Genomic DNA, 25,065 nt, shown 5'->3' with positions numbered 1-25,065 from the left:
GGCGCGCGGCGGGGTGGCAGGTTCGGAGAGGGCGCGTGCGCGCGAGCGGCTGCTCGGTTTGGCTGGGCTACGTTTGGTGGGGCTTCGGCTGCGCTTGTTGCTGAAGGTGCGTTCGAGGAGAGAGCCGAGCTTGGTGAACATCGCGGTGGGACGGTTGTGGCGGTTGCTTGGGGATGTCGAGGTCGAGGTCGCGGATAGCACAGGGTGTGAACGAGGAATGGACAGTGAGGCGGCGAGGCGCAATCGGGATGAACGAAAGGCGGGGGCGAGAGCAGAGAGAGCAGAGAGCACGAACAGAACAGCAAGAACGAGAGCAAGAGTACAAGGGACGCGAGCCCCACCCGCACGCAGCTATAAAGGCGGAACCCGCCACGGCCACCAGGTCCAAGCACCGCGCACGCAAGGCCACCGTCCAGGCTTCCCACATCCCCGCGCAAAGCACAAAACGGATGTGACACGCTAGCCAAAGCGTGCCCTCGCATTCAGGGCGCGTGGCGCAGCTCTTTGTGCGGGGGCTGCGCCACCACGGAGCGTGTCGCCAAGCGAGGAAGGACAAAGCAACGGCGCGCAAGGCCACGCGCGCTGTGGCGTTGCTCCGGGAGGGTCTTGCGGAGGCATAATGAAGGGGCTGTGTTGTGGGGTATGCATTAGCCACGCCCAGGAGAGCCCCTATGCGTTGACTGTGGACTTGAGAAGGATTTGTCGGGGGTGGCGGTCGAGCACGGTCCTGCTTTGCACTGTCGTCTGTTCAGAGACATAAATGACGTAGACGTCATAGTCGACACTCGTAGGTGAGATATATAGTGGTTTGTACGCGCACGCGCACTTGGACACTGCCAACGGCGCGCGAAGGACAAAGGGTTTCTCGGTCACGTGATCGCGTTGGACAAGAAGAAAGGCCGGGCTGAAGACATTGAGGTTCAGTGCACGGTGGGTGGGATCGCGTCGGTGGAAAAGCGAGTACGGAGAGCATGGAGGAGGACTGCGCACCTCCACACCATACTCAGCAACGCGCGCCACTCGAGACGATCTCCAGCTTCAACTCCCTGTCCTGGTGAGCGGCCTCTCCGTCCCACGACTCTATCAACAATCAGCGCAACACAGATCTCGTCGCCTCCCGAATAAGCTTTCGGCACGCGGAAGTCGGGGCGATAGGACTTCGGGGCGGGGACGCACCGAGGATTCGCCGCTGAGCATCAAGTGACGCGCCTCCTCGCCCACGGAGTCGATCCGGAGCACCGAGAGGCGCAGGGCGAGGGTATATATGTGCGGTGGATGGGTTTATCGAGAACGTTAGTCTCGTCGTCTTTGGTCGAGAGTAAGATCGTGCGTGAGTGATATCATGGCTGAGATATCGACCTGGCTCGTCACTGGGTAAGTCGACATACTAGACCAGGCCTGCTACTACGACTCACTCTTATGGTCGTCCAACTCGCAGCTCCTCGCGCGGAATCGGGCTTGAGCTCGTCCGACAACTCGTCTCCAACCCAAGAAATATCGTCGTCGCGACGTGCCGCGATCCTGCGCGGGCATCAAAGTTGACCGCGCTGAAGGATAGCGCAAAGGGGCAGCTGCACGTCGTCGCGCTAGACGTGAGCAGCGAGGCGAGCATCCGCGGGAGCGTACCGGAGGTGGAGGGGATCCTCGGAGAGAAGGGACTTGACTACCTGTACAACAACGCCGCCATCGTGAGTCCTGCTGCCTCTGCATGTCGTACTGGCCGCTGATCGGGGGCTAGACGGAGGGCGACGACTCTACGTTCAACTTTTCGTACGACGGGCTGCTAGACACGCTGCGGGCAAACGTGGCGGGGCCGGCGCTGCTGGGGACGGTGTACTTACCGTTGCTGGAGAAGGGCCGGCGGAAGGTGATTGTGAACATGACGAGCGGGCTGGCGAGTATCGGGCTGGACTTTGGGGCGAAGAATGCGACGTACAGCGTGAGCAAGACGGCGCTGAACATGCTCGTGAGTTTCGTTGCGTGCCTCAAGCGTACCTCCTGTGCATGAGTCGCTGACTAGTGCATAAATCGCTGCGGGTGGGCAGATGTACAAACAGGCAAAGACGAGGCCAGACTTGATCGCTTATGTGGTCGACCCGGGGTGGGTTAAGACAGGTGTGTTTGTGCAGAAAACTCAGCGCGAGAGATTGTGACTGAGGCGAGGGCAGACATGGGAGGACCGGGTGCGATGATGGAGGTGGAGGAGTCGGTGGGCAGGCTGCTGAAGCTTGCAACGACGGCGACGGGGAAGAGCTCGGGCAAGTTCCTCAACAACGACGGCGAGGAGGTCGTGTGGTAGCAGCCGCAGACGGGCCGTAGCACATAGCACGGAGTAGAGCAGCAGTAGCAGGCAGCATGTATACTCCTTGGCAGGTAGGAGGAGGAGGAGAAAGAGAGCACGCGCGTGCGATCGTGCCTGCTATTCTGCCGAGGAATAGCCGGGTGTGCAGTCTCTTGACCAACTCTCGACACTCTCCGCCATCGTCCTCCCGTCGTGCTCCCTCCATATAAGCCCGTCTCTGCCATGTCTTTGCACACTTATTCCCTTCAACATGTCCACCGTTTGGCTCATCACCGGCGCAAACCGCGGCCTCGGCCTCGAACTTACCACCCAGCTCCTCGCTGCCTCTCTGTCAAACGAGATCATAGCCACCTGCCGGACTCCCGCAGCCGCTACAGACCTGCACAAGCTTCAGGCGTCCGAAATGGGCCGCGTGCACGTCGTCCCGCTCGACGTTGGCAGTGAACAGTCGATGCGCGACTCCGTCAAGTACGTGAGCGACATACTCGGTGACCGCGGGCTCGACTACCTCTACAACAACGCGGCCATCGTAAGCCCACCTGTCACTACTACTTCTTCCCTGGCTCATACGGCCGCACCTCAGAACCCCGCTTTCGACTCGCCCTTCGACTTCGACTACGCCCAACTCCTCGAGGTCCTCCAGACCAACCTCGGCGCACCCGCCCTCCTCGGCGAGCTCTACTACCCCTTCCTCCTGCGCGGCTCCAAGAAGACGATCGTGAACGTCTCCACCGGGCTCGCGTCGCTCGGGCTCGACTGCGGCCCCAAGTGCACGAGCTACTCAATCAGCAAGTGCGCCCTCAACATGCTCGTGCGTCCCTCCTCTTTGCGTTCCTCCCAGCCGACCGACGTGCGCCGCACAGACGTACAAGCAGGCGAAGACCCGCGTAGACTTTACGTGCATCTGCATGGATCCCGGGTGGGTCAAGACCCCGCTCGGCGGCGAGGGCGCCGTCCTCGAGACCACGGAGAGCGCCGCCGGCATCCTCGGCGTCATCGCCCGCCTCACCCCCGCCGACTCGGGCAAGTTCTGGAGGTACAACGGCACGCAGCATCCGTGGTAGGCGTGTGGTCAGCGAGAAGGGAATGGTCCACCATGTATGGTATGCTCGTGAAATCGTGAATGGATGACCGTGATGCTTCGCGTTCTTGTCCAATGAAACCTCGTAATACTAGTTACGGAAGATTCACGTGCCTACAAGTTGGAGACGTGTGTACGTATTGATGATGACCGGACCACTCGAGGCTCAGCGCTCAGGCCCAGGAACGTAGTCTTGGCTTTTGGCCTTCGATCTTCACCTTCAACCACCACCGGGACGCGCGCGGTCCCTCACTAACGCATGTCTGTTCCGGCCAAATATGTCGAATTTGTCTCTCCTGTTCTGCGCCGCATTCCCAATGACACCGCGGTAACGTACCAGTACCTGTTGACATCTGGCTACGCATACCAGCCTTTGATCGAATACCCCTACGTCTCCGACTTGGCAGAGGCTGCCAAGAGCGATGCTCGCCCATACTTCCCAACAGGCAGCGAGATGACAGCCACGGTTTCACAGGTGCAAGGGTTGCGACTGCGAGCTTGGATGACCATTGACTCATCATACTTTCTCCGCAGCTCGCCGACACATTATCGCTTCGCTCGCCAATGCCAATGTATCAACAGTTGGAACAACAAGAACAAGATATTGTGAAGGGCGGAGGGACGATTGGCCTTCACCGCTTGTTGGAAAGTTGGAGAAAGGACATGAGCAAGGTGGTGGTAGTTCTCAGTGCGTCTGTGACCTCCGTTCATCACTAGCACCACCTGTAACGCTTAGAACAACAGCCATTACACCCCCTGCTTCCTCAATGTCGCGAAATATATCTCCGATCCCAGAACATCATCATTAACCATCTCGTAAGTGAACCAACAATCCGCTTCCCGAGTCATAACTCACCTCGTACCAGGTGAGGATAGTGCTGCAAAAGCGCGAACCCGTCCTAGTCCTTCCGACGGTGCAAAGCTCAGTAAATATCACATTACACAGGAATCGAGCCGGCCAGATGCTGTGCGCAACGGACGCCCACACGACTTCGGTCCATCTGCGGCGATCTACCATCCCTTCTTCGCCAAGTTCATGCAGAGAATGACGGAACCGTCCGAACATCCGCCCAGCGACTTGAGCATTGCTTATCGATTCGTGACACAGGCTCGCGCATTCTATACCACGGAGACCGATCGACAGGCGGCGTTGACGTTCGCAATGAGGAAACTGATCCACAGAACATTCGGAACCATCGTGATGGTGGTCGACGGGAAGGAAGTCCGGCCTGACGGTCTCATGTACTCCTCTCATTCTGTGGGAAAGGTAGATCCTGTGCACCTGATTATGGAACTGCAGAACGAGATTGGAGAGGGTGGTTGTGACCCGGCTGCAGAGGCCGAGTGTTTCTACGTCGCGATCAACGCCTCGGCGAATGTGAGCCGTCTCACGTCATACTGGCAACGGCCGCTGGCTGACAGCCCCGTATAGTACGCACCACTGCGCAGAGTGTCGTCCTGTCCTGCGTTCATCATTAGTATGGTTGGTCCTTACACCCAGGTTTCTGCCGCCCTCTTTGCGGATGGCTTCATACGGCAACCCCTGACGGACTACATATGCCTGAGCCCCGTCCTCACGCCTGGGAAGCCAGCTCTCGAGACAGTGGTTCGCAAAGTGGACCATCTATTCGGCGTCACATCAGAAGCTGCCTTCCCGACATTGACGGCTACTACGGGGACCTGGAATCATCTGGTGATGCGTCCCTGCCTCTCTCAATTGTCAGCCCTCACTTCAAGACATTCCCGTCGCGGCTCCCCTCCGGTGGTACGGTTACTCTGGAATATACGAAACACATCAACGCGGATCGCAACGAGCGGGCCGTATTCAAGGCCGTTGCGACGCACATCGCGGACAAGGACACAGTGCAAGGCCACGCGTCACGGTCCCATGACGTTGTCGTCAAGTTCACGCCCGCCTACGGGAAAGAGGGTCATCAACTCCTAGCTGACAAGGATCTGGCGCCACGGTTGTGGTACTGCGAGCAAGTCCCCGAGGTGGGAAATATGTGGGTTGTGGTGATGGACTGGGTCGAGGAACGCGAAGGTTCACTACCTGCTGACAAACTCTCAGCGGCGGTGGACGCGCTACATAACGCGGGCTTGGTCTTCGGAGATCTTCGAGAACCGAACGTGATTAGGACCGAGAAGGGCTTGATGCTCGTCGACTTCGACTGGTGCGGGAAGGAGAACGAAGCGAGATATCCGCTAGCGATCGATACCAGCCTCGTTTGGGCGAAGGGGACGGTTCCTGGAGGGCTGATCACGAAGGCACACGACGAGTTTATGAAGGCGCAGCTGTTGATGTGACGGGCCTGGATGCACGGTTCGACACTTGTTTGCGCGTTCATCCGTTATGTTTGTCTTACTGGCCTTGAAACAACAGTAAACGAATAAAGAGACTCGGAGCCTCATCAAAGCTTCGACTGCCCCGAATCCCTGACATGGATATCGTCCTTGACCAGCAAGAGTCGCCCGACCTCAAATCCATCCGTACGGGGACGGCTCCCATTCGCATGCCCTCTCCCCCTCTCCTCCCTAGGATCCGGCCGCCGCATTGATGCGTAACGGGGCACAGGCAGCGCTAGAGGAGACGAACTGGAGACATCGTGCAGATCCGAGGATCAAATACTACTGTGGACTGACAATTCAGTTGTCAAACACAACACAACAGTTTCGACATTGACTTCCTGTGTCTAGCGTACGACCACGCACAGCATGTCTATGACCAGTGTAGAATCAACGACCACGACAGATGAGTATCTTCATGCATCGTGTTCTTCCAGCGTCATCACGTCGAAGTCTTCCAGCAGCTCGTCCAGCTCGACTTCAGGAAAGTCCGGCTCGTCCTCGTCGCCCTCCGTCGGCGCAATAGTCGCCGTCTCATCCTGTGCGCCCTCGTCCACACCCATCGCAAACTGGCCCGCCAAGCCCGAGCCCGCACCCGGCTTGACGTCCTTCGCCTGGTACAGGTTCACCGCGCCCCGCATCTCCTCGTCCTCCTCTAGGTCGCGCAAGAAGAGCTCGTAGCCCTGCTCGACCTTCTTCTGGTCGCGCTGCGTATAGGGACAGCGCCTGACAGGAAGTCGACCATCTTGATGGCATGACTCCGCGACGAGCAGAAGAAGTCGAGGCCGTCTCAGACTTCCTTCACGGATATCGTGTCTTTACAGTATGCATGAGCGCCGTGCTTGAGAATGAGCTGCTGGAGGAAGAGGAACGCCCGCTTATGCGGGACCTTCAGTTGACGAACTTGGACGAGAGCATGCCACATGTTTTTGGCAGCTACTGCCGCTGGTGCCGTATGAGCTAGACCAGCCATTGCGGTTCGAGCAGCATCCGTACGCTGCTGCGGCGCTGAGCGCGGATAAGTGGTGAGGCTCTTGAAGGGCCGATATGCGAGAGCCGGTATGCGAGAGCTTTATGGATATGTGTGGCCTCTTAGGAAGGTTTCCCTGTCGTTCGTTTGCCAATCTGCAAGCGGATGAGATGTTCGATCGTAGTGGCGTGGTGGCTGAGACGACGATCATACGTCACCGAGTCTTACGACTCATATTATGTACACCAAGGATGCAATATTAATGGCGAGCATTTCTCGACGCTCTGCGGATATGCAGTGGCACGTCGGCGCGAGCCGTGTAGAAATGAGAGCGGGACTGAGCTAGCACATGACCGCAGAGACAGCGCCTCGTCTAGGGGAAACCTAGGTATAACGCTGCTCGACGTCGTATTCATTCGTGCAAAAGCCGCACCTTGAGCGCACGCAGCTCCGATCGGACTCACAGCGACTCGTCACCAGATCCTTGGGGTGGACGCCTGGACACAAACGAACAGCCCATTCCGTGTGAATGAATGATAGATACGTACGTACAATGGTCCCAGCGTTCTCGACCTTCCAGGGACTGACAGGGCGCTGCGAGGACCTCGTCCGACACACAGATATACACCGACAGGGAATGTGTTGGTTACATGCACGTAGTGGAAGCTGATGGACGTACAATTAGGTACACGTCCCCCTGCGACTGGTAGAGCAGAGATACAGCTCGTTGATCATGAGGTCGCCTCGCCACGCTGCGCAGAGTTGTAAGTGGAAAAGTGGACGACCTTGAAGAAGCACGGATACCTGCAAATCTGGAGCTCCGGGTATCAGTGGTTCGCGCATGTCCATAGCGATACGGCAGTGAGAAGCGACGATAGATACACGGTGTCAATACTGGGTGCATACGGAGAACATCCGGGTTCGAGAGTGCGGCGAGGAGAAGCAGGGATCACAGGGCATGGGGATGACAGATGCGAACACTCACGATGCGTGGAGGTCGCCGAAAAGGCGGCTTGGATTGGCAAGAGCGAGCGCGAGGACGACTCGGAGGAGCCGCGAGGCGAGGTGCGATCAAGCGCGCTGTGTCCCGGCAAGGGCAACGCAGACGTTGCGAAGGATGTTAGCGAGGGGTTCGGGCGAGACTCAGAGAGACGTGGTACAGCATATCCGTAACTTGCCTGCACCCGTCGAGTGTGCGTGTGTAGATGGGAGGAGCCAGCAGTGCGCCAGCACGCAGCCACAGGGCCAGCACGGACAGGGACAGACGGCCCGATGGATCGAGATGCGGGGAAGACAGGCTCCGCCCAAAAGGGTATCGCTCCAGATCCACGATCGGGCTACCGTCTGCCAGCGCCTGTGCGCCAAGTCGTCCGCAACGCCATGGCGTCCTCGAACGGCTGTCCTCCCCATAACTTATCCGCCCCGCCGCCGCCGTCCTCGCCGCCGCCCCGCCGCCGGTGCACACGATGCGCGCGCAGTCTCCGCTCCCTCTCCTCACCGCAGTCCTCGCCGCCGCCTCCCTCCTTTCCCGCGCCGCCGCCCAGAACCTCTCCGCCGCCCAGCTCGCCGCCGTCAAAGACAACCTCTGGCTCGCAGCACAGCAGACGTCCGTCCTCGCTCCCCCGTCCCGCGCTCACGCTGACCCCTCCTCAGCTGGGAACTCGGCACCGAGTCCGAGGCCCTCCTCGAGTCCGACGCGCCCGCCTACGCCGTCTTCTTCAACTCGTCCCTCCCCCCGCCCGCCGGCAACTCGTCCCTCCCCGACCCCTACTCCTACGCCGCCCTCGCACCCGTCCTCCAGATCGCGGAGAATGCCGCCGCGAACCGCTCCAACTCTACCGGGCCCCAGCCTGTCATGTACGTCGACGGCGCCGCCGCCGGCGACCCCGCCTCCCTCGGCGTCGCCATCCTCCTCGCCAACTGGACCGGCGCGCCCGACCCCGAGCTCGACCGCCCGCTGAACGCAAGCAGCCCCCACGGCGTCAGCTTTGGCAGGGGCGTCACGTACGCGCGCGCCGCGGCCGAGCAACTCGAGTACCTCCTCACCGTCGTGCCCCGCACCGACGACGGCGCGATCAGCCACCGCGTCGAGCAAGTCCAGCTCTGGTGAGTAGCCGTTCGCGTTCTCGCCGCCCCCTGTCTTGTCGCACGATTTGGGCTTGGACCACCGTCACGTCTATCCGTGTCTCTCGTTCGCGACATCTGCTGATCAACGGACGACGCGTACAGGGCCGACTTCACGTACATGGTGCCCCCCTTCCTCGCATACTACGGCGTCCTCTCCGCCAACCAGTCCCTCCTGCAGGAGGCTTATACCCAGGTGAGTCGCCTCCTGTCGCCTCCTGGCCAGGGAGGAGGAGCGCGGCGAGCGAGCATGTGGATGGTGTGAGGCCCGAGCTGTAGAGGACATGTCCGACGCGCCCCACGTGCCCTCGAACGCGTCGCGTTGCTGTGTCCTCCCCGATCTTCCCGCGCACCTCCGCTAACTTTCGTGCTCGCAGATCAAGCTATACCGATCCCACCTTTTCGACGACGACGAGGGCCTCTGGCGGCACATCCTGATGGGGCACACGAATGTCGACCCGGGCTTCTGGTCGACAGGTGAGTCGGTCTTGCCGCTGTGTGCGCGTGTGGGCAGAGCAGACGTCCGGCCGCGCACCATCGCTGTCGCGAGTCTCCCCCAATGCACTGCTGACGCCACCTGTTTAGGGAACGCGTGGGCCGCAGCCGGCATGACCCGCGTCCTCGCCACGATCCAGCGCTCGCCGTGGGCCAGCAGCATGGACGCCGAGATGGCCGACCTCACGAGCTGGATCCTCGAGATCCACGACGGCATGTACCGCTACCTGGCAGTACCGTCCCCGTGCCCGCCCTACATGCTCACGCCGCCCCAGGACTCCGACTCCTCCCTCTTCCACAACTACGCCAACGAGACAAAGTCCACCGACACCGGCAGCTCCTTCCTCGACGCCTCCTCCACCACCCTCCTCGCCAGCACCGTCTACCGCCTCGCCCTCCTCCAGGGCATCCACTCCCACGTCCCCCACGCAGAAAAGTCCCGCAAGGCCCTCTCCGCCCCCGCCGACGCCAAGTCAAAGGGCCTAGGCAGTTTCTCTAGCTGGGGCACCGGCGACGGCGTCGGCCCCGCCACATCCTTCACCGCATCCCACCGCGCCTCCACCGCCTCGCAGTCCGCCTCCGCCCCGTCCTCCCCCTCGGCCGCCACCTCCGAGAGCGCAACCGCGACCTCGAGCTACAGCCTGCCCACCCCGAGCGCGGACGCCGGCGCCGGCCTCTCGCACTTCTCCCCCCAGATGTGGCTCACCCCCGTCGTCGACCCCTACAACTGGGCCGCCCAGGGCGGGAGCTCCCCCGAGGGCCAGGCCTTCGTCGTCGAGCTCGACGCCGCGTGGAGGGACTGGGTCCAGGTCGGCGCGCCGGGCGTCAACGCTGCCGTCCGCCTTGGGCCGGCGGGCGGCGCGTGGGGCGCGGTCGGTGCTGTCGTGCTCGGGGCGGCGGTGCTCGTTTGGTGAGCGGGCCACGCTTGGGCTTTGGAGCGCTGCGGTCGCCTGCGGTGCGCCTTGCCGGTTGATGTGCATATTTCGTCGATCTCTCGTACTACAGACTAGACCAGACCACGTTCAGTTGATGTGACGGTACGGGCGGTGTAATCTACGGATACTTACTCTGGATATATAGTTCGCTTTCTGCTCCCTGGTGCCATGGTGGACTTCTCGAGAACTGGCGCATACACTGGGGCACCGCAAGACGCGTGGCGCAGCAGCATCTAGGATCGTATGCATCAGCGACGGGAGACCAGAGGCAAAGGACGGTGTCAATGAAAGCAGTGAAGCATCCATATTGGCGAAGAGACAAGGAAGCATCGCAGGCTGGGCGAGCGTAGATGCGTCGTCGCTAACGAAGGCCGTGTGCCCGTCGACGTCGAGAGTACTGTGCTTTCGTTGACGGTATGTGTAATTCGATTCTAGCGAGATCGCATACTCTGAACGTGCTACAGTGACTCTGACGTCCAATGTACCCACGGCACGACCCTAGTTCACGGTTTCGTGGGTACATCACATAGTAGTGCGTCGAATGGGAACAATTAGAATAACAATATACGCAATAAACGAACGAGCCCTACAATACGTCGTTTCCATCCTGTACATACAGGGCTACAGCGTCCTGCCAGAGCTATCGTACATACCTTGGCTTACTCATTCTACTTCGTCAAACTTCTTTCCCGAGCTTCTCTGCTTCACTGTTCTCCATATACCCTCTTGCCTCCGCGGGGACGCCGATCCCGTGGATGTGGTACTGCTCGCCGACGAGCTCCTTCGCAGCCACCATCAGTTTGTCGAGGCGGAGGATGATACCGAACGCGGTCGTCACACCGACCGCGAACGACCTATCGATAGCAAGTAAGCATACCTCTTGCGCACATCAAAGGGACCACGTACAGGTACTGTTCGTTCTCCAGCGTGTCGATGGTCATCGTCCGCGGCAAGCCGTAGTCGTCGTCTTCTTCCTGCCGTATCACGTTCAGACCGTGCGAGTAGACCATGAACCGATCGACCAGCGGACACGGCGTCACTTGCGGAAGAGGTGTTCCAGTACGAAGCGCCGTCGATATCATGCCTAAGACGCGATGTAAATCACGAGTAAGCATCGCATTACTTCAAGCACTCACTGATCACCGCGAGTACATCGCCCTGGAAATCAGCATCGAGCAGACGCGTGCGTCGAAGGAACGCTCGCGACCAAGCGGGGTCGAGATGCTCTACGACTGACATGAGATGGGAGAGCAAAAACGCGATTTGCCTAGACCTCAATCAGCCCAGCTTCGAGGGAAGGATGGCGTGATCATCAACTTACATCTGCAGCTCCAGTATCCGCTGGTAACGCTGCGCCGGCCACTTGCCTCGCAATGAAAACTAGCGATAGAGGTCAGCTTAGTTTCGACCATTCAATACAAGCCGCGGTTACTTACCTCGTAGATGATGTTCGTCTTCAACATGACCGACCGCTTCAGCTTCATCCGGATGGCGATCAACGCCTGCACGATCTCCCCGCGGTTGACGTCGTGCCGCCCTCTCGTGTTCGCAAAGCTGACGATCGAGCAGTAGACGCTGCCTAGCTCAGCCGTCGTCGTGCTCAGCATCGTTCGCTGGTACTTGCGCAGCGTCGTGCTCGGCGGAAGCAGGCTGAAGATGAACGCGGCTGTGACGCCCGCGCAGACGAGCACAAACCGTCGCCACGCGAGCGACCAGCCGTAGAAGTGGAAGATCGCGGCGAAGTGCGCATTCTGCCAGGAGAATCCGAGGACGATGCAGGTCGTGACGAAGTAGATGATGTTCGTCATCGCGGGCCCGGCCAATACAGTCGTCCGTAGTAGAAAAAGGGCGTACAGAAGGCAATGACAGCCGTGTAGCCGTAGGCGTTGCCGATGCCCTTCTGCGCGGAGATGTACCACATTACCAAGCCTGTCAGGCCGCCGAGAAGCGTACACAGCAGACGCGCGAACAGCGCAAACGTCGTGTCGCCCCTGAATCGCGCCAGTGTCAGTTGGCCCATGAAGATGCCCCAGACGAATCGCTCTTCGTATGCGAAGTGTGCTGTATGCTTGAGGAAGTTCGGGAGGCAGAGGAGGACGGTGAGCGTGCCCGCTTTGAGAGCGAAGAGCATGTTCCCGCCCGTGAGACCCATAAGCAGAGTGTGGAACCACGACATGACGTGCTCGAGGGGAGTGTTCGGCGGGAGTGCGTCGGGGTCTCTCCGAGACGGCTGGCCCAAGTCTTCGTCCCAGTCGGTCTGCATACCGGGGATGGTGTCTAGCAACCGAGTGAAGACATATCAGAGCCGAGTCAGCATCGCATGTCGGTGGAGCCATACCTGGATCCTCATCGTCGTTGCCTTCCGTTTCGACCGTTGCGTCGTATTGGCTCCCGCCCCAGTTCAAGAAGACCTTCTTGAATTTCACGGGCATAAACGGGCCCCACAGCGAGGCCTCTTCTTGTCTTCCTCCAGCGACGTGATCGCGTCGATCTGCAGTATAATCCGGTCAGTGCTACATGTATGACCCTGAGCTGTCAAACACGACGTACCATTTCTATAGCCACGGTTGCGAACTGGATGAGATGGTACTGGTATACGTAGCAGTGGAAGAGATATCGGTGAGGAGGCGGCTCGGCAGTCGCATCCGCACCAGGTGAACCAACGCGGGCGGGGTCGAACGCTGAACGGTAAGGGTCGAGGACCTTATGCCTACGAACCCCGAATCAGTGCCACCTTTTTCGACCCTGTCACTCAGGCCACACACCTGAAATCCTTCCGGAACCGGTTCAGTGCACTGTCCACCTTGTACCTCACTTCCAACATTCTCGCCTTCGTGTCCAACCTCCTCTGCTCCGCGCTCTTCCTCCCCTCGAACCACCCATTCCGCACACTTCCGACCCACCCCCTCGCCTCGCGCACCGCGTCCGCACACGCGCCCAAAAGGTCATCGCAGCTCTCCCTGAGGAGGTAAACGAACGTCTCCGTCGCCTCCGGGCTGTCCGGGTGGCTCAGCCGCGTCGCCTCGAGCGCGAGGTACCGTTGACTCTCGAAGACCGCGACGGCCGTCTCGCCGACGGGCGCGCTCGCGTGAGGAACTGAGAGCGAATGGGCGAGGTGGAGGAGGGAGAAGTGCAGTCTTTGATTTTGGCCGTCTTCTTCGCTATCAGGCTGCCGGTGTCGTAGGTGAAGGTGTCGGCTGATGGATAAACGGAGAGAGGATAGGGAGCCGCTCGGATTGGTCTTGTACCGACCGGTCCGGTGTCGAAGCCGTCCACGCTCTTTGGTGTCCACAGCGCTAGGTGTAGGGCTCCGGGGACGGGAAGGCGGCGGGCTGCGACCCCAGGCGACTGAGTCGGGATCAGATCGTGGGTCGGGTGAGTTTGAGCCGAGTGCAGGCGTGCCAGGTTGCGAGAGTGACTGTCCGCACGAGGCCACAGGGGTCATGACTGGTGTGTTCGGTTTGCTGGGAAGAGGTGTGACTGGGAACCGCTCACGCGTCGGGTCGATGAGGGTAAAGAAGATCCCGAGTCCGTTTGCGCGCACAACTAGGCGGCGCCCGAACTCTTGCATATGCCCGATATCTGCTGGTGCGAATCGACCCCAGATGACGTCGTTCTTTACAAGACGCAACGCCGCAGCGGCAGGACCAAGTCCTCCTTCGGACTTGGTGACAAGACCGGTGATCTTCTGGACCGTCGAGGAGAAGTCGGAGCCGAAGGGAGGGAGCTTAAGTACGGTGCGATGCTCGCGGAGCGCAGCTTCAAGTGGCTCGAGCGAGCGTGCAAGGGCACTCGCGTACTGTGTGGTGATCGTGCTGGGGAAGATGGTCGCGCTCGCCAGGATGCAGAGCCCACAGTGGAGCACGAGTGGAAGGACAATCACCCTACCAACAGTATAGTATGGGTAGGGGAAGAGGACATCGGTGATGAAGGAGATGTCGATGACGACCGCACCGAAAACAGAGGGAATGAGGTAGGGGCCCGATCCTTTCTTGGCCTTGATAAAGAGGAAGAAAGTCACGCCGAGGAACACCCATATGGCGGAGATGACGGTCGGGCCAGCCTCGATGTATTGTCCCGAGAGTGCCTCCGTCTGCGTAATGTTGTAGTCGGTATGGTGGCGGGCCAGGTGCGCGAAGAATATACCTAGACAAGACCAGCTATGCAACGTCAGGGCGAGGTTGTTTGAAAGGCGAGAGACTCACGCCCAGCCAACCGTGACACAGAGCGCAAAGAGTAACTCGCGCTCGAGAACGGAAATGAAGGGATCGGCGGGTGGGTCGAGGAATGCGGCTGAACGTGGTGTGAGAGCCATAGAAGATGCAAGACAAGACAGACGTACCAACTAGAAAGAGGAATGAAGCCTTGGCACGAAAGGGTTGTCACTTTGTGTACATGCATCATATGGCGAATACTCACCTGGCCTGTGACGTCCTCGACTGGGCTTAGGACCATGAAGACGACTGATATAAAAGCCATGACGAAGCTACGGACGATAGGCTTGATCTTCGGCCAGGAGAAGTTGGCTGGGATCCACGCGAGGTCGATAGGGAAGTACCTGGCGGCAGTCTGGCGGAGTGCATTCATGTGCTGGCCGCAGGACCGTCTTTCGCGCCGCTGAGGTTGCTTCTCAGTGTCGCTGGGCGAGGACCGGCCCTGCGAGCCTCCGGGGCCCCAAGAAGGCGTCTCGATACGGACATGACGGAGAGGCGGGATGTCGCGGGGAACGTGGTAGGAGCCATATGCGGCTTCATCCTCGTCTTCGTCGCCGAGACGTGGGTCATAGCGGAGGTTGTGCCTCCAGCTGATGTCGATAACCTCGGGGTACTGAGACACAGGAAGGAGCTCTGGCGGCGGCATGGTCGGGAAAGGGGCTTACTCCCGTGCAGACGAGGTGCGCGTCCTCCGAGTCGCCAGAGTCAGTGGGCCAGTCCGCGCGCGGGTGGGCCTGTTCCGGGGAGAGGTCGTCGGCGAGCCAGCGGTCGTCGTCGCGAGCGTCGGGGCGTGCTGGGCGGGCACAGGGCTTGCGGCACGGCGTGGGGTGTTATATGGGCGTCGGACATGACGGGCAGAGCAGATGGGGCGAGCGCACAGAGACCCGAGTGCGCTGCGCCCGTCGACGGCGACGCGCGCATCCGTCGATCAAACGCGCCCACCTGCTGCCCTCACGTGTTTACTCTCGTCCTCGACCTCCCGCCACCACCGCCTTCACCAGCTGCGTCGGGCTCGTCTGTCGACCTCCTCAAGCGCGTCGTCGACGTGTGCATCGTCCTCAACCTCACGGACGGCGTGGGCTGGCATCGTCGGCTAATATGGTACGTCGCGTCTTCCATTTGACCGTCGCGTCCTCAGCCTCTAACCTCCCGGCCAGGCGTGCTCTTGTACCTCGACATTTACATGAGCAGCGCCCTCGAGCAGACCGAGGAGCACGTCAGCGGTATGATCACCCGTTGCTATGGTGATTCGTTCATTCGCGGGAACACCGGTACGTGCTCTCGTCTTTACTCTGTCTCCGATGCGCTCATGCCCCCTCAACGCTCCAGTCCCTTACACATCCGCCCCCATGGGTTGCTTTGATGTGCTCGTCAAAGCGTTATGACTCTTCAGTGACGCCCGGACATTCACCATTGCCGTTCGCCGCATCTCAGCAGGACGGAACACCGGCGGTATGTCTTCCAATTGCATCTCTCTATATGAACGGCGTATTCATAGACCGTTCTCATCTTGTACGTGTGGTGAATCAGTCGACCTCGAGTGAGGTATTCAATTGAATTCACAGATTTCCCATCAAACCCCGAGTTGCTGATGCTGTCGGCCATCCGCAACACTGCCTCTCGATCTGTCCAAATGTCCCCGCTCGCAGTTGTATCCACACGCATCGCTGTCTGCCAACTCGTGTCCAGTTCACCTCCCAAGTCATGACGTGCTGCCGTATCGCTTTCTCCACTGCAAACCGCTCTCAACGAAGATATTCGGCGTGGTGAGGTAAGCTGCATCATTGCAGGTGACTAGTACTCGACGGCTAACCGGAAAACCGATTGCAGATTGTGGCATGCACAGGAGTGGTAGCTTGGGCTCACCTCGCCTTCAGACTTCCTCGAACGTAGGAAACACGTCGGTGTCTGCCCCGCTTTTGTCGTCGACTACTACAGTAAGTCGCATCTTTCTCTCGTCTACCACCCTGCGACCACTGACCTTCCGGCCAGGCCTGCTCTCGTACTCGGACAGGTATATGAATACCGTCCGTGAGCAAACCGAGTAGCACGTCAGCGACGCGCTCACCAATCGCCACGGCGATGCACTCGTTCGCGGGAACACCGGTACGTGTTCTTGTCCGTACTCTGCCCCATATACTCATATGCGTTTCATAACCCAGTCCTCTACGTATTCATCGCTCAGCTATTGTGATGCGCTCGCTGAAGTTTTCTGACTCAGGAGCTACACGTAAGCACATATCCCTGCCGCTCGCTGCATCTGAGCGGGACGGAACAATGGCGACATACTTTGCGGTTGCTACTCTGTACGGTATGCCGACAATGTATCCGTGCAGCCTTAACCTCCTCTCATTCCTTGATGATAAACCGTCCGACCTCGAGTGAAGTACCGAATCGAATGGATAGATTCTCCATCAAACCCGAGTGGCTGATGCTGTCGGCCACCCGTCAATTGCGGTGACGCGCCGCAAGTCAACTCCATCGCCTCTGTGTCAGTCACGCCCGCTCACGTTCCTGCCACCTCTGCGTGGCTTCAGGGTCAGCGGCCTCGGCTCCGGGCTGCTCGTCCGCAACCTCGTCTTCCGTCTCACGGTCTACTCCTTCACTCTCGTACTTGCATCGACAGCGAGAGCATGGACTTGATTGACAGGTCTGCCATGAAGCAACAACCACCGACAGCCTCGGAGGGCGAGGAGAAGGCGAGGATACGCGAGAGGAAAGAGATGAACACGTAATGAGTCAAAAGGCCGAGCAGAAATGCTCCACGGACAGAGGTACGTAACAATAGGGCATTCCTGTCTCGCCGGTCTCTACGTCAGGCGACACTAGAAAAGGGGTGGTACACGTTGCTGTCCTGTTGCCGCAGTTCTCCTTGTTCCGCCGCTTTAACCACTGCCTTCTCGTGTACAAACGACCGCCGCTGACTTCGGGGCTGTCATTCACAGGTCTTCTGGCAAGTCCCCGCATCTCGACGCGGCACTGAAAAACGCGTTCGCGTTGACGTGTTCGCAGGCCGCCCCAAGACGCCGCAACTTGTCAATGCAATTCCTTGGAGCGTCGACCCTTCTTTGCACTGATGCGCGATTCGATCTGGTTGGGGATCCTGATCCAAATTGCGGTTGTACAATAGCATTGCGCGTACAGTATGTGATTCAATTGGTTCTGTGACAGCGAGAGGCAGACTCACGTTCTTCTAATGCTAGGCCACTTGTCTGCGCCCTCGTAGCGAGAGCCTGCGGTTGCAGTTGGGCGTGCTTGCGCGAACGATACATCTCGCGGGTAGTGAGTGCAGTATCCGAAGCTCCTAAAATGACTTGCCTCATGGTAGGCATGCCAGCACCCCAGGCGAGCACGTGGTGGAGGCAGAGCCTCATTGACAACCACAGTGGTAAGCCGAGAAGATCTAGTGTCTACCTTTACATCATACATGACAGGTATATACGTATGGTGCAACCTTCCCTCGAACCACCTACAGCTAAGGTCAGTCATTCTCGTGGCTCATGTCTTCTGTGCCCGAATTACACTGACAAATCTCTCGTTACTCCAGTCGATCCGCGGGCGCCACCTGCATGCTACAGGTAAATCCGTACCACTTGTCCCGCGGCTTGCCCATATTGACGAACTCCGTTGCATCGAACTCAGGCATGCGTTACCGGAGAAGCCTGCGGCGTTCTCGCTCGCTCGCGATCGCGCCCGCTAAGCAAGGAACCAGTTTTAAAATTTTACGTGCAGCACGGATACATGTAATCATCCACGCAGACACGAACATCGATCACGGCGCTGAGAACCAACGAAGTACAACCTCATTGCTGTCTTGCTGAGCCCTAGAAGACGTGCCTGAGCTTACGACACTGTGCTATAGCTGCGTGAGTACAAGAGCAGGAGTTTGACATTCGCAGAACCTGCAACACGACAACACCCATTGCATAGTCCGCTTAGTATGCCGAAAGCACAGTTGACATTTACGACGACGTCCCCTCGGTTCCACCCGTACTCCCAGCAGTTGCGGCGTGCCTGGAAACGCGAAGTGAGTCATTTCTGCACTGAGTCTCATCTAATGCTAATGCATTGCAATGTGTACATTGAATTAAGATGCGACTGCGCGAATCCCTGTCAAACTACCCATTGTGGTTGCTTGAGATGCTACATCTCCTCAGTCGTGAGTATTCAGTTTCGAGTCAATAGGCTGTTATATTTATGTGGGCATATTCGTCGTAGACCCCGATGACTGGCCGGATATGTAGGAGTATCACCGCAAGGATGTGTCTGTACACAGTCGTTGTGTTGATATATGCTCTCGCATCGTTGTCATTCGCAATGTTCTCGTGGCGGTCTGACAAGCTTCAGGCCGCCTTACACTTTGCTATGTAGAGCGACGTGCGAACAAGCTAAGTTACTAGAATTGAGCAAACACGGAAGCTGCGAGAACCTACTACACATGCACCAAATCCACGACTTGAAGCAATATGCAAGGCGCCAGTAAGTACTTAGACTGTAGAGACCTGGTTTGGGCGCCTGTGCGATCGTCTCCCGCGGTCCTCTCCTCAACGCTGCTTTCGACTGCTCATGACCCTCGTTCCGGTGTTCGCGCTCTCTCTCGCCCATCCCAACCGTTGACTCCCATTGATCGATCCTTCACTCGCTCGGCATGCATCGACTCGCAGCCACATTCGTCACCACCTCCCTATAGACCCAAGAGGAATACGCCGTCTCAGTCGAGCTTGGCCATGAGCATTTCGTGCTCCCACGCATGCTAGACAGGCGTCATGGAGGGAATTGAATGTCCTGTGTGCGCGTAGTTGGTGGTGGGGGCTCTGTAGGTGAGCATAAGTTTTATCGCTCGAATCCAACTCGAATCACAACCTGTCTGAACGCCTGCGCTTTCTCCGCCCGTCGCTGCTGCGGCTCGTACATATCAAACTCTTCTCCCATCGTGCCATCAAGCCCTAACGGCTCTTCCCAAAACGTGTCCACAGCTCGAAACTCGGGTGCGTGTCTTTTCTCTGTCTGCGCAGACGATACACCTAGGACGTCACCGCAGCCCCTGCCCACGATCCCGGGGCGTTCCAAGGCCACCGGCGACATGGACAATACGACAGCGCGTCCTGCAGTCGACGGTAGAGAAAAGGAAACAAGGGGCTCAAACGGCCGAGAGAGGACACGAGTAGGTGTGTCACCCGCCCCAGCTCCCCTACCGCCATCCCAGCCCACCCCCGCAGTTCTACCGTCTCTCAGATGCACGCAATGCGTCCCGTGGGGTTGTCTGCTCGTGTCCTATTTGTGTCCTATGGCCCTTTCCGACACCTCACTACCTTCCCGACTTACCACCGCCCTCCTGCTTCATTGTCCCGCCCTCTATTCCTCTCGGACACACCGAATGCGTGCTGAGCATGAAGTACGTACGCATGACAACCCTGCGTAAGAGCGGGGTGGTCTGTTCACGTCCTACGGCCCCCCGCTACCCTGCACACCCAGCATGCAAACACGAAAGGAGACGACAGACCATGAGCTCGCGAGCATCCGAGCGGACGACATGGCAACAAGACGGGCGAGCGAGTGCATAAGAGAACGGGCGGGCAAGATGGCGTCCGTGCAAGCAGACGGGTGGTCGAGAAGATGGGGGACGGGATCGCAAGAGGTCATGCAGGCGAGACGGCGAGAGGACGTGCGGTCGAGCAGAGAAGAGGACGAGATGACAGGCACCTGAGATGGCGGGAGCACGAGGCGGCAAGCGGACGTGCGAGCGAGGTGACGGGCTGACCAGAGTGCAAGAAGTCAGGCAGGTGAGCGGGTCGGCGGAATAGCTAGTGACAGGGCGGACAGGCGGACGGACGGAAGAACAACAGAGGAAGCAAGTCAATGGATGGGTGGACGAGCAGGTCAGAGGACTGGTGGATGGGAAGGTGAGAGAGTGAGAGGATTGGGGAACGAACAGTCCTGGGGTGAGCGGGTTACGCGGCGAGCAGACAACAGGACAGCAGGACGAGATCGTTGGCTGGCGAGTGAGCGGACGGACGGAAGAGCGAGCGAGACTCCCTCTCCTAAGCCAAAGGGCAAGGCCCTGCTCGCTGCTCGTCTCTCTCTTCACCGTCGTGCTCGTCGCCACAGCCACCGCCCGCGATATCCTCCTCCGGGCCCTCCGACGACACCAGTGATGACTCCCGCCACTCAGATGTGCGCCAGGTTTCCTTAATTATAGGGGATTTTCGACCAATGTTCGGGGTCAGGGCGGGGTCAGGGCGAGGTTTTCACAAAAAACTGGACCTCTGCACATGAGGAACACCCAACAATTTCCTGTTTCCTTACCCGCACTCGCGCTACATGCGCCATTGCGGGTAAACGACCACTGTCCGAGACTGTTACCCGCACTCGCGCTACAGCGCAGATGCGGGTGAATAGACGGATCATTACTCTACACAACACACTAACACAGTACAGTAATAATATAGCTACGTCAATGATTCATGCGTCACTCATACACTTACTACCGAATACCCATTTTGTAGGGTATTTTACCCCCTTTCGCGCTGCCGGCACGAGTGCGGGTAAAGAAGCTTACGAATCAGTCATTTACCCGCACTCGCGCCGACGGCGCCAATGCGGGTAACGACACACTAATTATGTGACACGCTACCCGCACTCGCGTCGCCAGCGCGAGTGCGGGTAAATAACAATAGAATTACACGAACAGTACCCGCACTCGCGCCGGCGACGCGAGTGCGGGTAGTTGTAGTACGATTTGATGTACCGTTACCCGCACTCGCGTCGCCGGCGCGAGTGCGGGTAAATAACGATAGACCGGTAGCATCGAGAGACCGGATCCATTGATCTTAATCGGTATCTTTACCCGCACTCGCGCTGGCTGCGCGAGTGCGGGTAATGTCACACGATCATGTGCTTCGGACGTATCCGTAGCCATGCGTTCGGGGCACACTTACCTTGTTAAACATACGCCCACAGATCGATCGCGCGTTCGCGCACATCTCTACGCTCTTCATCTCACTCTGCTTGTCATCTGTGCTGTGCCATGTCTGACCGTGGCTCGTCTCGGTCGCCTGGCCTTCGGATCAGTCGCTGCAGTATGAAGAGGTACGTACCGTTATCAAATCAGTGGCCGATCGACACTGACAGTTGTCAATGTAGATTCAACCGGACTTGGACGTGATCGGGGGGATCCCAATGCCCATGACGGCCGGTCAGGGCGCTGAACAGGATCGGGAGGCTGAGCTTCTCGCAGAGGCGGCGGAAGCATGCCTCGGCTTCACGCTCGTGCCGGCATCGCCCTGGCTTATGAGAGCAATGCAGGTCGACTATTTGTACCAACGTTGGAACCCGCGCCGCTCGATGCTCACCACCGCGAGGGTATCGTGAAAGACCTGAAGCACGAGCCTCGCAACGTACTCAAGGAGAACGCGCTTCTGCTCGCCGTACCCGGTGGATCGGTCAGCCCGAGTCGTTCATCGTATCCGGTCACAAGGGCTCGAAGACGCCGAAGCTGCAGCTTGCAGCCCAGGCGATTGAGGATGAGAAATCGAAGGTCGTGCTTGACGTGATCGCCGGGCAGCATCGCCTGCACGCGTCTGCCGACTGGCACCAGGACGGTGAGAATGCGATCGTGCGCACGGAGAAGCGCGTGGACGATTGGAAGGCCTCGTTCAAGACGTCGGAGGCGTGGAGGGCCGAACTCAAGCAACGTGAACAGGACGTGGAGAATGCGCATGCGTACATGCACGAGCGGGCGTGGTGGTTGGCGGAGGTCTTCGATAGCGGTGCGTTCGTATCGTTCTCACAAATCTCGCACGATCACTCATACCATCCTTAGATAAACTCTCACCTGCGGCGATCAACACGCTCGCGCGAAACCGCGACGCACGGAAGAAGGTGGAGGGGGATCAAGAGAAGTTTACGATGGAGATGAAGTCGCTGTGTGAGATCAAACCGTCGCAACTCGTCAAGTCCTGCGCGATAAGCAGGAGACCCACAAGGAGGCTCAGCAGGCGGAACGACAGGTCAAGGGCGGGCACCACGCGAACACGATGTTCTCGCGCATCGTGCACTGTCTTCCGCTCGCACGATTCTGCATCGCACTCACGTCGCTCGGGTCCCACTTTGAGAATACCGGCATCATGCGGTGGCGAGAACTCGAGCAGGAAGCGACGACGACATTTGGAGTGAGTATCAGGTTAATCCATTTTGATTGTGGCTAACTATCTACGTCATACAGGCGGTCATCTACCCCGTCCTCGACTTGCACCGGACGATGGGCCTGATCGGCTCGAAGCAGGATTTCCCGCTGTCGGACGACAAGGTTACGCAAGCATGTACGGACTGGGACGCGTTCGTACACGCGCACCATGCGAAGGAGGGCGAGAAGATATACGGTGCGGACGGCCAGGAGAGTGCCGCGCTGGACACCATCAAGGAGTACGGTACGATGAACCGGCTTCGGTCAGCGTTCCTGCGTGCGGTGCCCGACTACTCTATGTACACTCCGGAAGTCTTCGAGGCTCTGGAGATCTTGCACCAGAAGCACATCGTCGAGGACGATCCGCGCCTGCTGTACCTGCGGACGACTGACGCTTGCAAGCAGATGCGTGCGTACGGTGATGCGTTGCATGCTGCCATGGCTGACCTCCTGCCATGCGACACGGATGCGGAGATTGCGCATCGTGCAGCGGTCCTCGCGCGGATCCGGTTCGTGTACCATCCGTGGAGTGTGGAGGCGCAGGGCGCCGCGGTTGTCACGGCCGCACCGCTGATCACGCACGGCTTGATTTCGTGCCTGTTGGTTGACCGTGCGACGCACGAGTTGGGATGGATCTGGGTAAGTACATCGCTCCGTGCTCTGGTGATTGTTACTCACCGGTGTCAGCTCGCGTTCGTGCTCGAGCCGATGTCGCTGTTTGCTTGTGCGGTCGGCAACGACCTGCGCTACAAGTCGGCCGGTGCCTTGGTGGGCGCGTTGACTGCGCTTGAGCTGATGGGCGGTCTGAAGAAGCACATTGGGCCGGTGAGCGAGAGCCTGGCCGCGAAGGTCAGTGGTACACAACATACAGATCGGAGACCGTGCTCACCGGATGATGTCAGATCGTGATGTTGTCGTGGGCAAAACGGACGCGGTTCATGCCGTTGCTGGCCTACTGTTACGGGAGGCTGACCGCTCAGCAGATCGAGTTCGACACCGAGTACAAGCACATACGTACCGGGATGGACAAGCCGATTGCGGCCGGTGTCACGGACATCGCCCCAGGTAGTGCGCGCGGTTCTGCTAACAAGGAACGTAAGCCGGCGGACATGGAGAAAGAGGCGGAGGACATGATCCGCCAGCTCTTTCCTTCGCTGAAGCAGGCGTTCCCGAAGGAGCCCAGCTTCCTGACGTGGGTGGTCCATCTCTGTGGCCACCGCAACGTGCTCGGTGGTCCACGGGCATCGGTCACTGCGGAAACTCCGCCTGTCGTGCTTGCCCCGAAGCCTGGACGCACGCGGCGAAGAACAAGCCGAAGCCTGCGGCCCAAGCTCCGGTAGCGCAGGCAGGCCCGTCGCGCCCGCCGATCCGTCTACCTGACTTGACATGGGACATACCGGGCGCGTTAGCGTTTGCTCGGACGGGCGTTCCGCTGCCAAAGGAGAAAGGTTGGACGCGGAACTATGTTCCGGTCGCGCTTGCGTGCATCGCTGCGTGGGCTCACAAGACCATCATGGCCCGCGAATCGTTCTTGCTTCCGCCGATCGTCACGTACCTAAAGGACCTCACGACGCTGATGAAACAGTTCCAGACCATACCAACGCACGACGCCATCTTCTGGCCTCGCTGGTCGCTCGTCGTGAAGCAGCCGGCGAACCCGGAAAACTGGCCGGAATGGTATGCGAAGGGCCGGTTGTCGACATTGGGCGATTTCGCGGGTTGCTCACGCACCCAGCGATACGGCGACTGACGGGCTTCGGATCTGGGAAGGGACCGGTGAGTGCGGACGGGACACCGCTTGAAGGGGGCGAGCAGGAGTCGGCAGCGCAGGCGGGCAAGAAAGGGAAGAAGCGAAAGGGGAAAGGTAAGGCGGCGATCAAGGCGGAGGAGGCGAGGTACAAGACGGAGGCGCTCGACTACATGGAACAGCGATCCATGCTGGGGATCAGCATGTTCTTCCCTGGAGCCGCGACGAAGCAGCCAGCCGCGAGTACATCGGCGATCACGGTCAACAAGAAGGGCAAGCAGCCCGCGCACGCATCAAAATCCGTGCCCATCGACGTTGACGCGTTTGATGACCTGCCCGTCGCGAGCGGATCGTCGACACAGGTGGCGAGGACGAAAGAGGACGAAACCGAGGGCAATCCGGACGGCAAAACTCCGAATCCGACTGCTGTCGCGACGGCAGCGTTCCGGAAGCACGTCAAGAATGAATTCGTACCTCTGCAGAACATGCGCGCGGACATTCTGTCGATCGTGCAGCAGGTCATGACGGTGCCGCAGATGTACGGGTGACGGTGACGGAGAACGAGCGGTACATCCTGCAGCACAGGACGCTCGATGCGCACATCATGTCGTCAGCTGTGCACCTTGCAAACGTACGTCAGAATCGTCCATCAGTGGTTATGAGACT

The 25,065-nt window shown here is 59.0% G+C and overlaps 8 protein-coding genes across 8 annotated transcripts; 5 read left to right on the top strand and 3 right to left on the bottom strand.

Annotated features, from left to right (window-relative positions):
• Positions 1 to 13: 13 nt before the first annotated feature.
• Positions 14 to 827, bottom strand: B0H18DRAFT_1013023 (uncharacterized protein). Its single transcript, XM_048029080.1, has one exon. The coding sequence runs from the start codon at positions 425 to 427 to the stop codon at positions 68 to 70; it is 360 nt and encodes a 119-aa protein (XP_047892245.1). The 5' UTR covers positions 428 to 827; the 3' UTR covers positions 14 to 67.
• A 440-nt stretch (positions 828 to 1,267) lies between these two features.
• On the top strand, positions 1,268 to 2,433 carry B0H18DRAFT_1211982 (C-factor). The gene is made up of 5 exons (XM_048036447.1): positions 1,268 to 1,374; positions 1,439 to 1,688; positions 1,739 to 1,966; positions 2,046 to 2,115; positions 2,169 to 2,433. The coding sequence occupies exons 1-5, from the start codon at positions 1,343 to 1,345 to the stop codon at positions 2,297 to 2,299; spliced, it is 711 nt and encodes a 236-aa protein (XP_047892244.1). The 5' UTR covers positions 1,268 to 1,342; the 3' UTR covers positions 2,300 to 2,433.
• A 2-nt stretch (positions 2,434 to 2,435) lies between these two features.
• B0H18DRAFT_1013020 (C-factor) lies at positions 2,436 to 3,475 on the top strand. Its single transcript, XM_048029079.1, has 3 exons — positions 2,436 to 2,831; positions 2,886 to 3,113; positions 3,166 to 3,475. The coding sequence occupies exons 1-3, from the start codon at positions 2,553 to 2,555 to the stop codon at positions 3,364 to 3,366; spliced, it is 708 nt and encodes a 235-aa protein (XP_047892243.1). The 5' UTR covers positions 2,436 to 2,552; the 3' UTR covers positions 3,367 to 3,475.
• Positions 3,476 to 3,642: 167 nt separating this feature from the next.
• B0H18DRAFT_1120093 (uncharacterized protein) lies at positions 3,643 to 5,690 on the top strand (the record flags this gene model as incomplete). The annotated part of the gene is made up of 6 exons (XM_048034053.1): positions 3,643 to 3,858; positions 3,918 to 4,055; positions 4,120 to 4,199; positions 4,260 to 4,761; positions 4,816 to 5,076; positions 5,121 to 5,690. The coding sequence occupies 6 exons, from the start codon at positions 3,643 to 3,645 to the stop codon at positions 5,688 to 5,690; spliced, it is 1,767 nt and encodes a 588-aa protein (XP_047892242.1).
• Positions 5,691 to 6,416: 726 nt separating this feature from the next.
• B0H18DRAFT_1013014 (uncharacterized protein) lies at positions 6,417 to 6,936 on the bottom strand. Its single transcript, XM_048029078.1, has one exon. The coding sequence runs from the start codon at positions 6,700 to 6,702 to the stop codon at positions 6,520 to 6,522; it is 183 nt and encodes a 60-aa protein (XP_047892241.1). The 5' UTR covers positions 6,703 to 6,936; the 3' UTR covers positions 6,417 to 6,519.
• Positions 6,937 to 8,165: 1,229 nt separating this feature from the next.
• Positions 8,166 to 10,232, top strand: B0H18DRAFT_878257 (Six-hairpin glycosidase-like protein; the record flags this gene model as incomplete). Its single annotated transcript, XM_048040611.1, has 7 exons — positions 8,166 to 8,305; positions 8,353 to 8,805; positions 8,929 to 9,019; positions 9,201 to 9,300; positions 9,409 to 9,551; positions 9,594 to 9,790; positions 9,935 to 10,232. The coding sequence occupies 7 exons, from the start codon at positions 8,166 to 8,168 to the stop codon at positions 10,230 to 10,232; spliced, it is 1,422 nt and encodes a 473-aa protein (XP_047892240.1).
• A 697-nt stretch (positions 10,233 to 10,929) lies between these two features.
• B0H18DRAFT_1120090 (uncharacterized protein) lies at positions 10,930 to 15,113 on the bottom strand (the record flags this gene model as incomplete). The annotated part of the gene is made up of 13 exons (XM_048034052.1): positions 10,930 to 11,107; positions 11,160 to 11,337; positions 11,390 to 11,520; positions 11,575 to 11,633; positions 11,690 to 12,004; positions 12,121 to 12,530; positions 12,592 to 12,744; positions 12,804 to 12,842; positions 12,905 to 12,963; positions 13,019 to 14,413; positions 14,459 to 14,546; positions 14,596 to 14,617; positions 14,673 to 15,113. The coding sequence occupies 13 exons, from the start codon at positions 15,111 to 15,113 to the stop codon at positions 10,930 to 10,932; spliced, it is 3,468 nt and encodes a 1,155-aa protein (XP_047892239.1).
• Positions 15,114 to 19,032: 3,919 nt separating this feature from the next.
• B0H18DRAFT_443806 (uncharacterized protein) lies at positions 19,033 to 20,181 on the top strand. The gene is made up of 2 exons (XM_048038120.1): positions 19,033 to 19,631; positions 19,687 to 20,181. Exons 1-2 carry the CDS (start codon positions 19,248 to 19,250, stop codon positions 20,029 to 20,031), a joined length of 729 nt encoding a protein of 242 aa, XP_047892238.1. The 5' UTR covers positions 19,033 to 19,247; the 3' UTR covers positions 20,032 to 20,181.
• Positions 20,182 to 25,065: the final 4,884 nt, after the last annotated feature.

This window comes from Fomitopsis serialis (assembly GCF_022376445.1).
Source record: "Fomitopsis serialis strain Sig1Antser10 chromosome Unknown B0H18scaffold_43, whole genome shotgun sequence".
Taxonomy (NCBI): domain Eukaryota; kingdom Fungi; phylum Basidiomycota; class Agaricomycetes; order Polyporales; family Fomitopsidaceae; genus Fomitopsis; species Fomitopsis serialis.
The sequence above is the reverse complement of the archived record's forward strand: the minus strand, read 5'-3'. Positions and strand labels throughout refer to the sequence as shown.

Coding starts and splice junctions, on each gene's coding strand:
- B0H18DRAFT_1211982 (XM_048036447.1), top strand. CDS start 1,343: ATGGCTGAGATATCGACCTGGCTCGTCACTGG. Junction 1,689..1,738: donor TGTACAACAACGCCGCCATC/GTGAGTCCTGCT, acceptor ATCGGGGGCTAG/ACGGAGGGCGACGACTCTAC. Junction 1,967..2,045: donor AGACGGCGCTGAACATGCTC/GTGAGTTTCGTT, acceptor GCGGGTGGGCAG/ATGTACAAACAGGCAAAGAC.
- B0H18DRAFT_1013023 (XM_048029080.1), bottom strand. CDS start 427: ATGTGGGAAGCCTGGACGGTGGCCTTGCGTGCGCGGTGCTTGGACCTG.
- B0H18DRAFT_443806 (XM_048038120.1), top strand. CDS start 19,248: ATGTCCTGTGTGCGCGTAGTTGGTGGTGGGGGCTCTGTAGGTGAGCAT. Junction 19,632..19,686: donor ACGGCCGAGAGAGGACACGA/GTAGGTGTGTCA, acceptor CCACCCCCGCAG/TTCTACCGTCTCTCAGATGC.
- B0H18DRAFT_1013014 (XM_048029078.1), bottom strand. CDS start 6,702: ATGGCTGGTCTAGCTCATACGGCACCAGCGGCAGTAGCTGCCAAAAAC.
- B0H18DRAFT_1013020 (XM_048029079.1), top strand. CDS start 2,553: ATGTCCACCGTTTGGCTCATCACCGGCGCAAACCGCGGCCTCGGCCTC. Junction 2,832..2,885: donor TCTACAACAACGCGGCCATC/GTAAGCCCACCT, acceptor GCCGCACCTCAG/AACCCCGCTTTCGACTCGCC. Junction 3,114..3,165: donor AGTGCGCCCTCAACATGCTC/GTGCGTCCCTCC, acceptor TGCGCCGCACAG/ACGTACAAGCAGGCGAAGAC.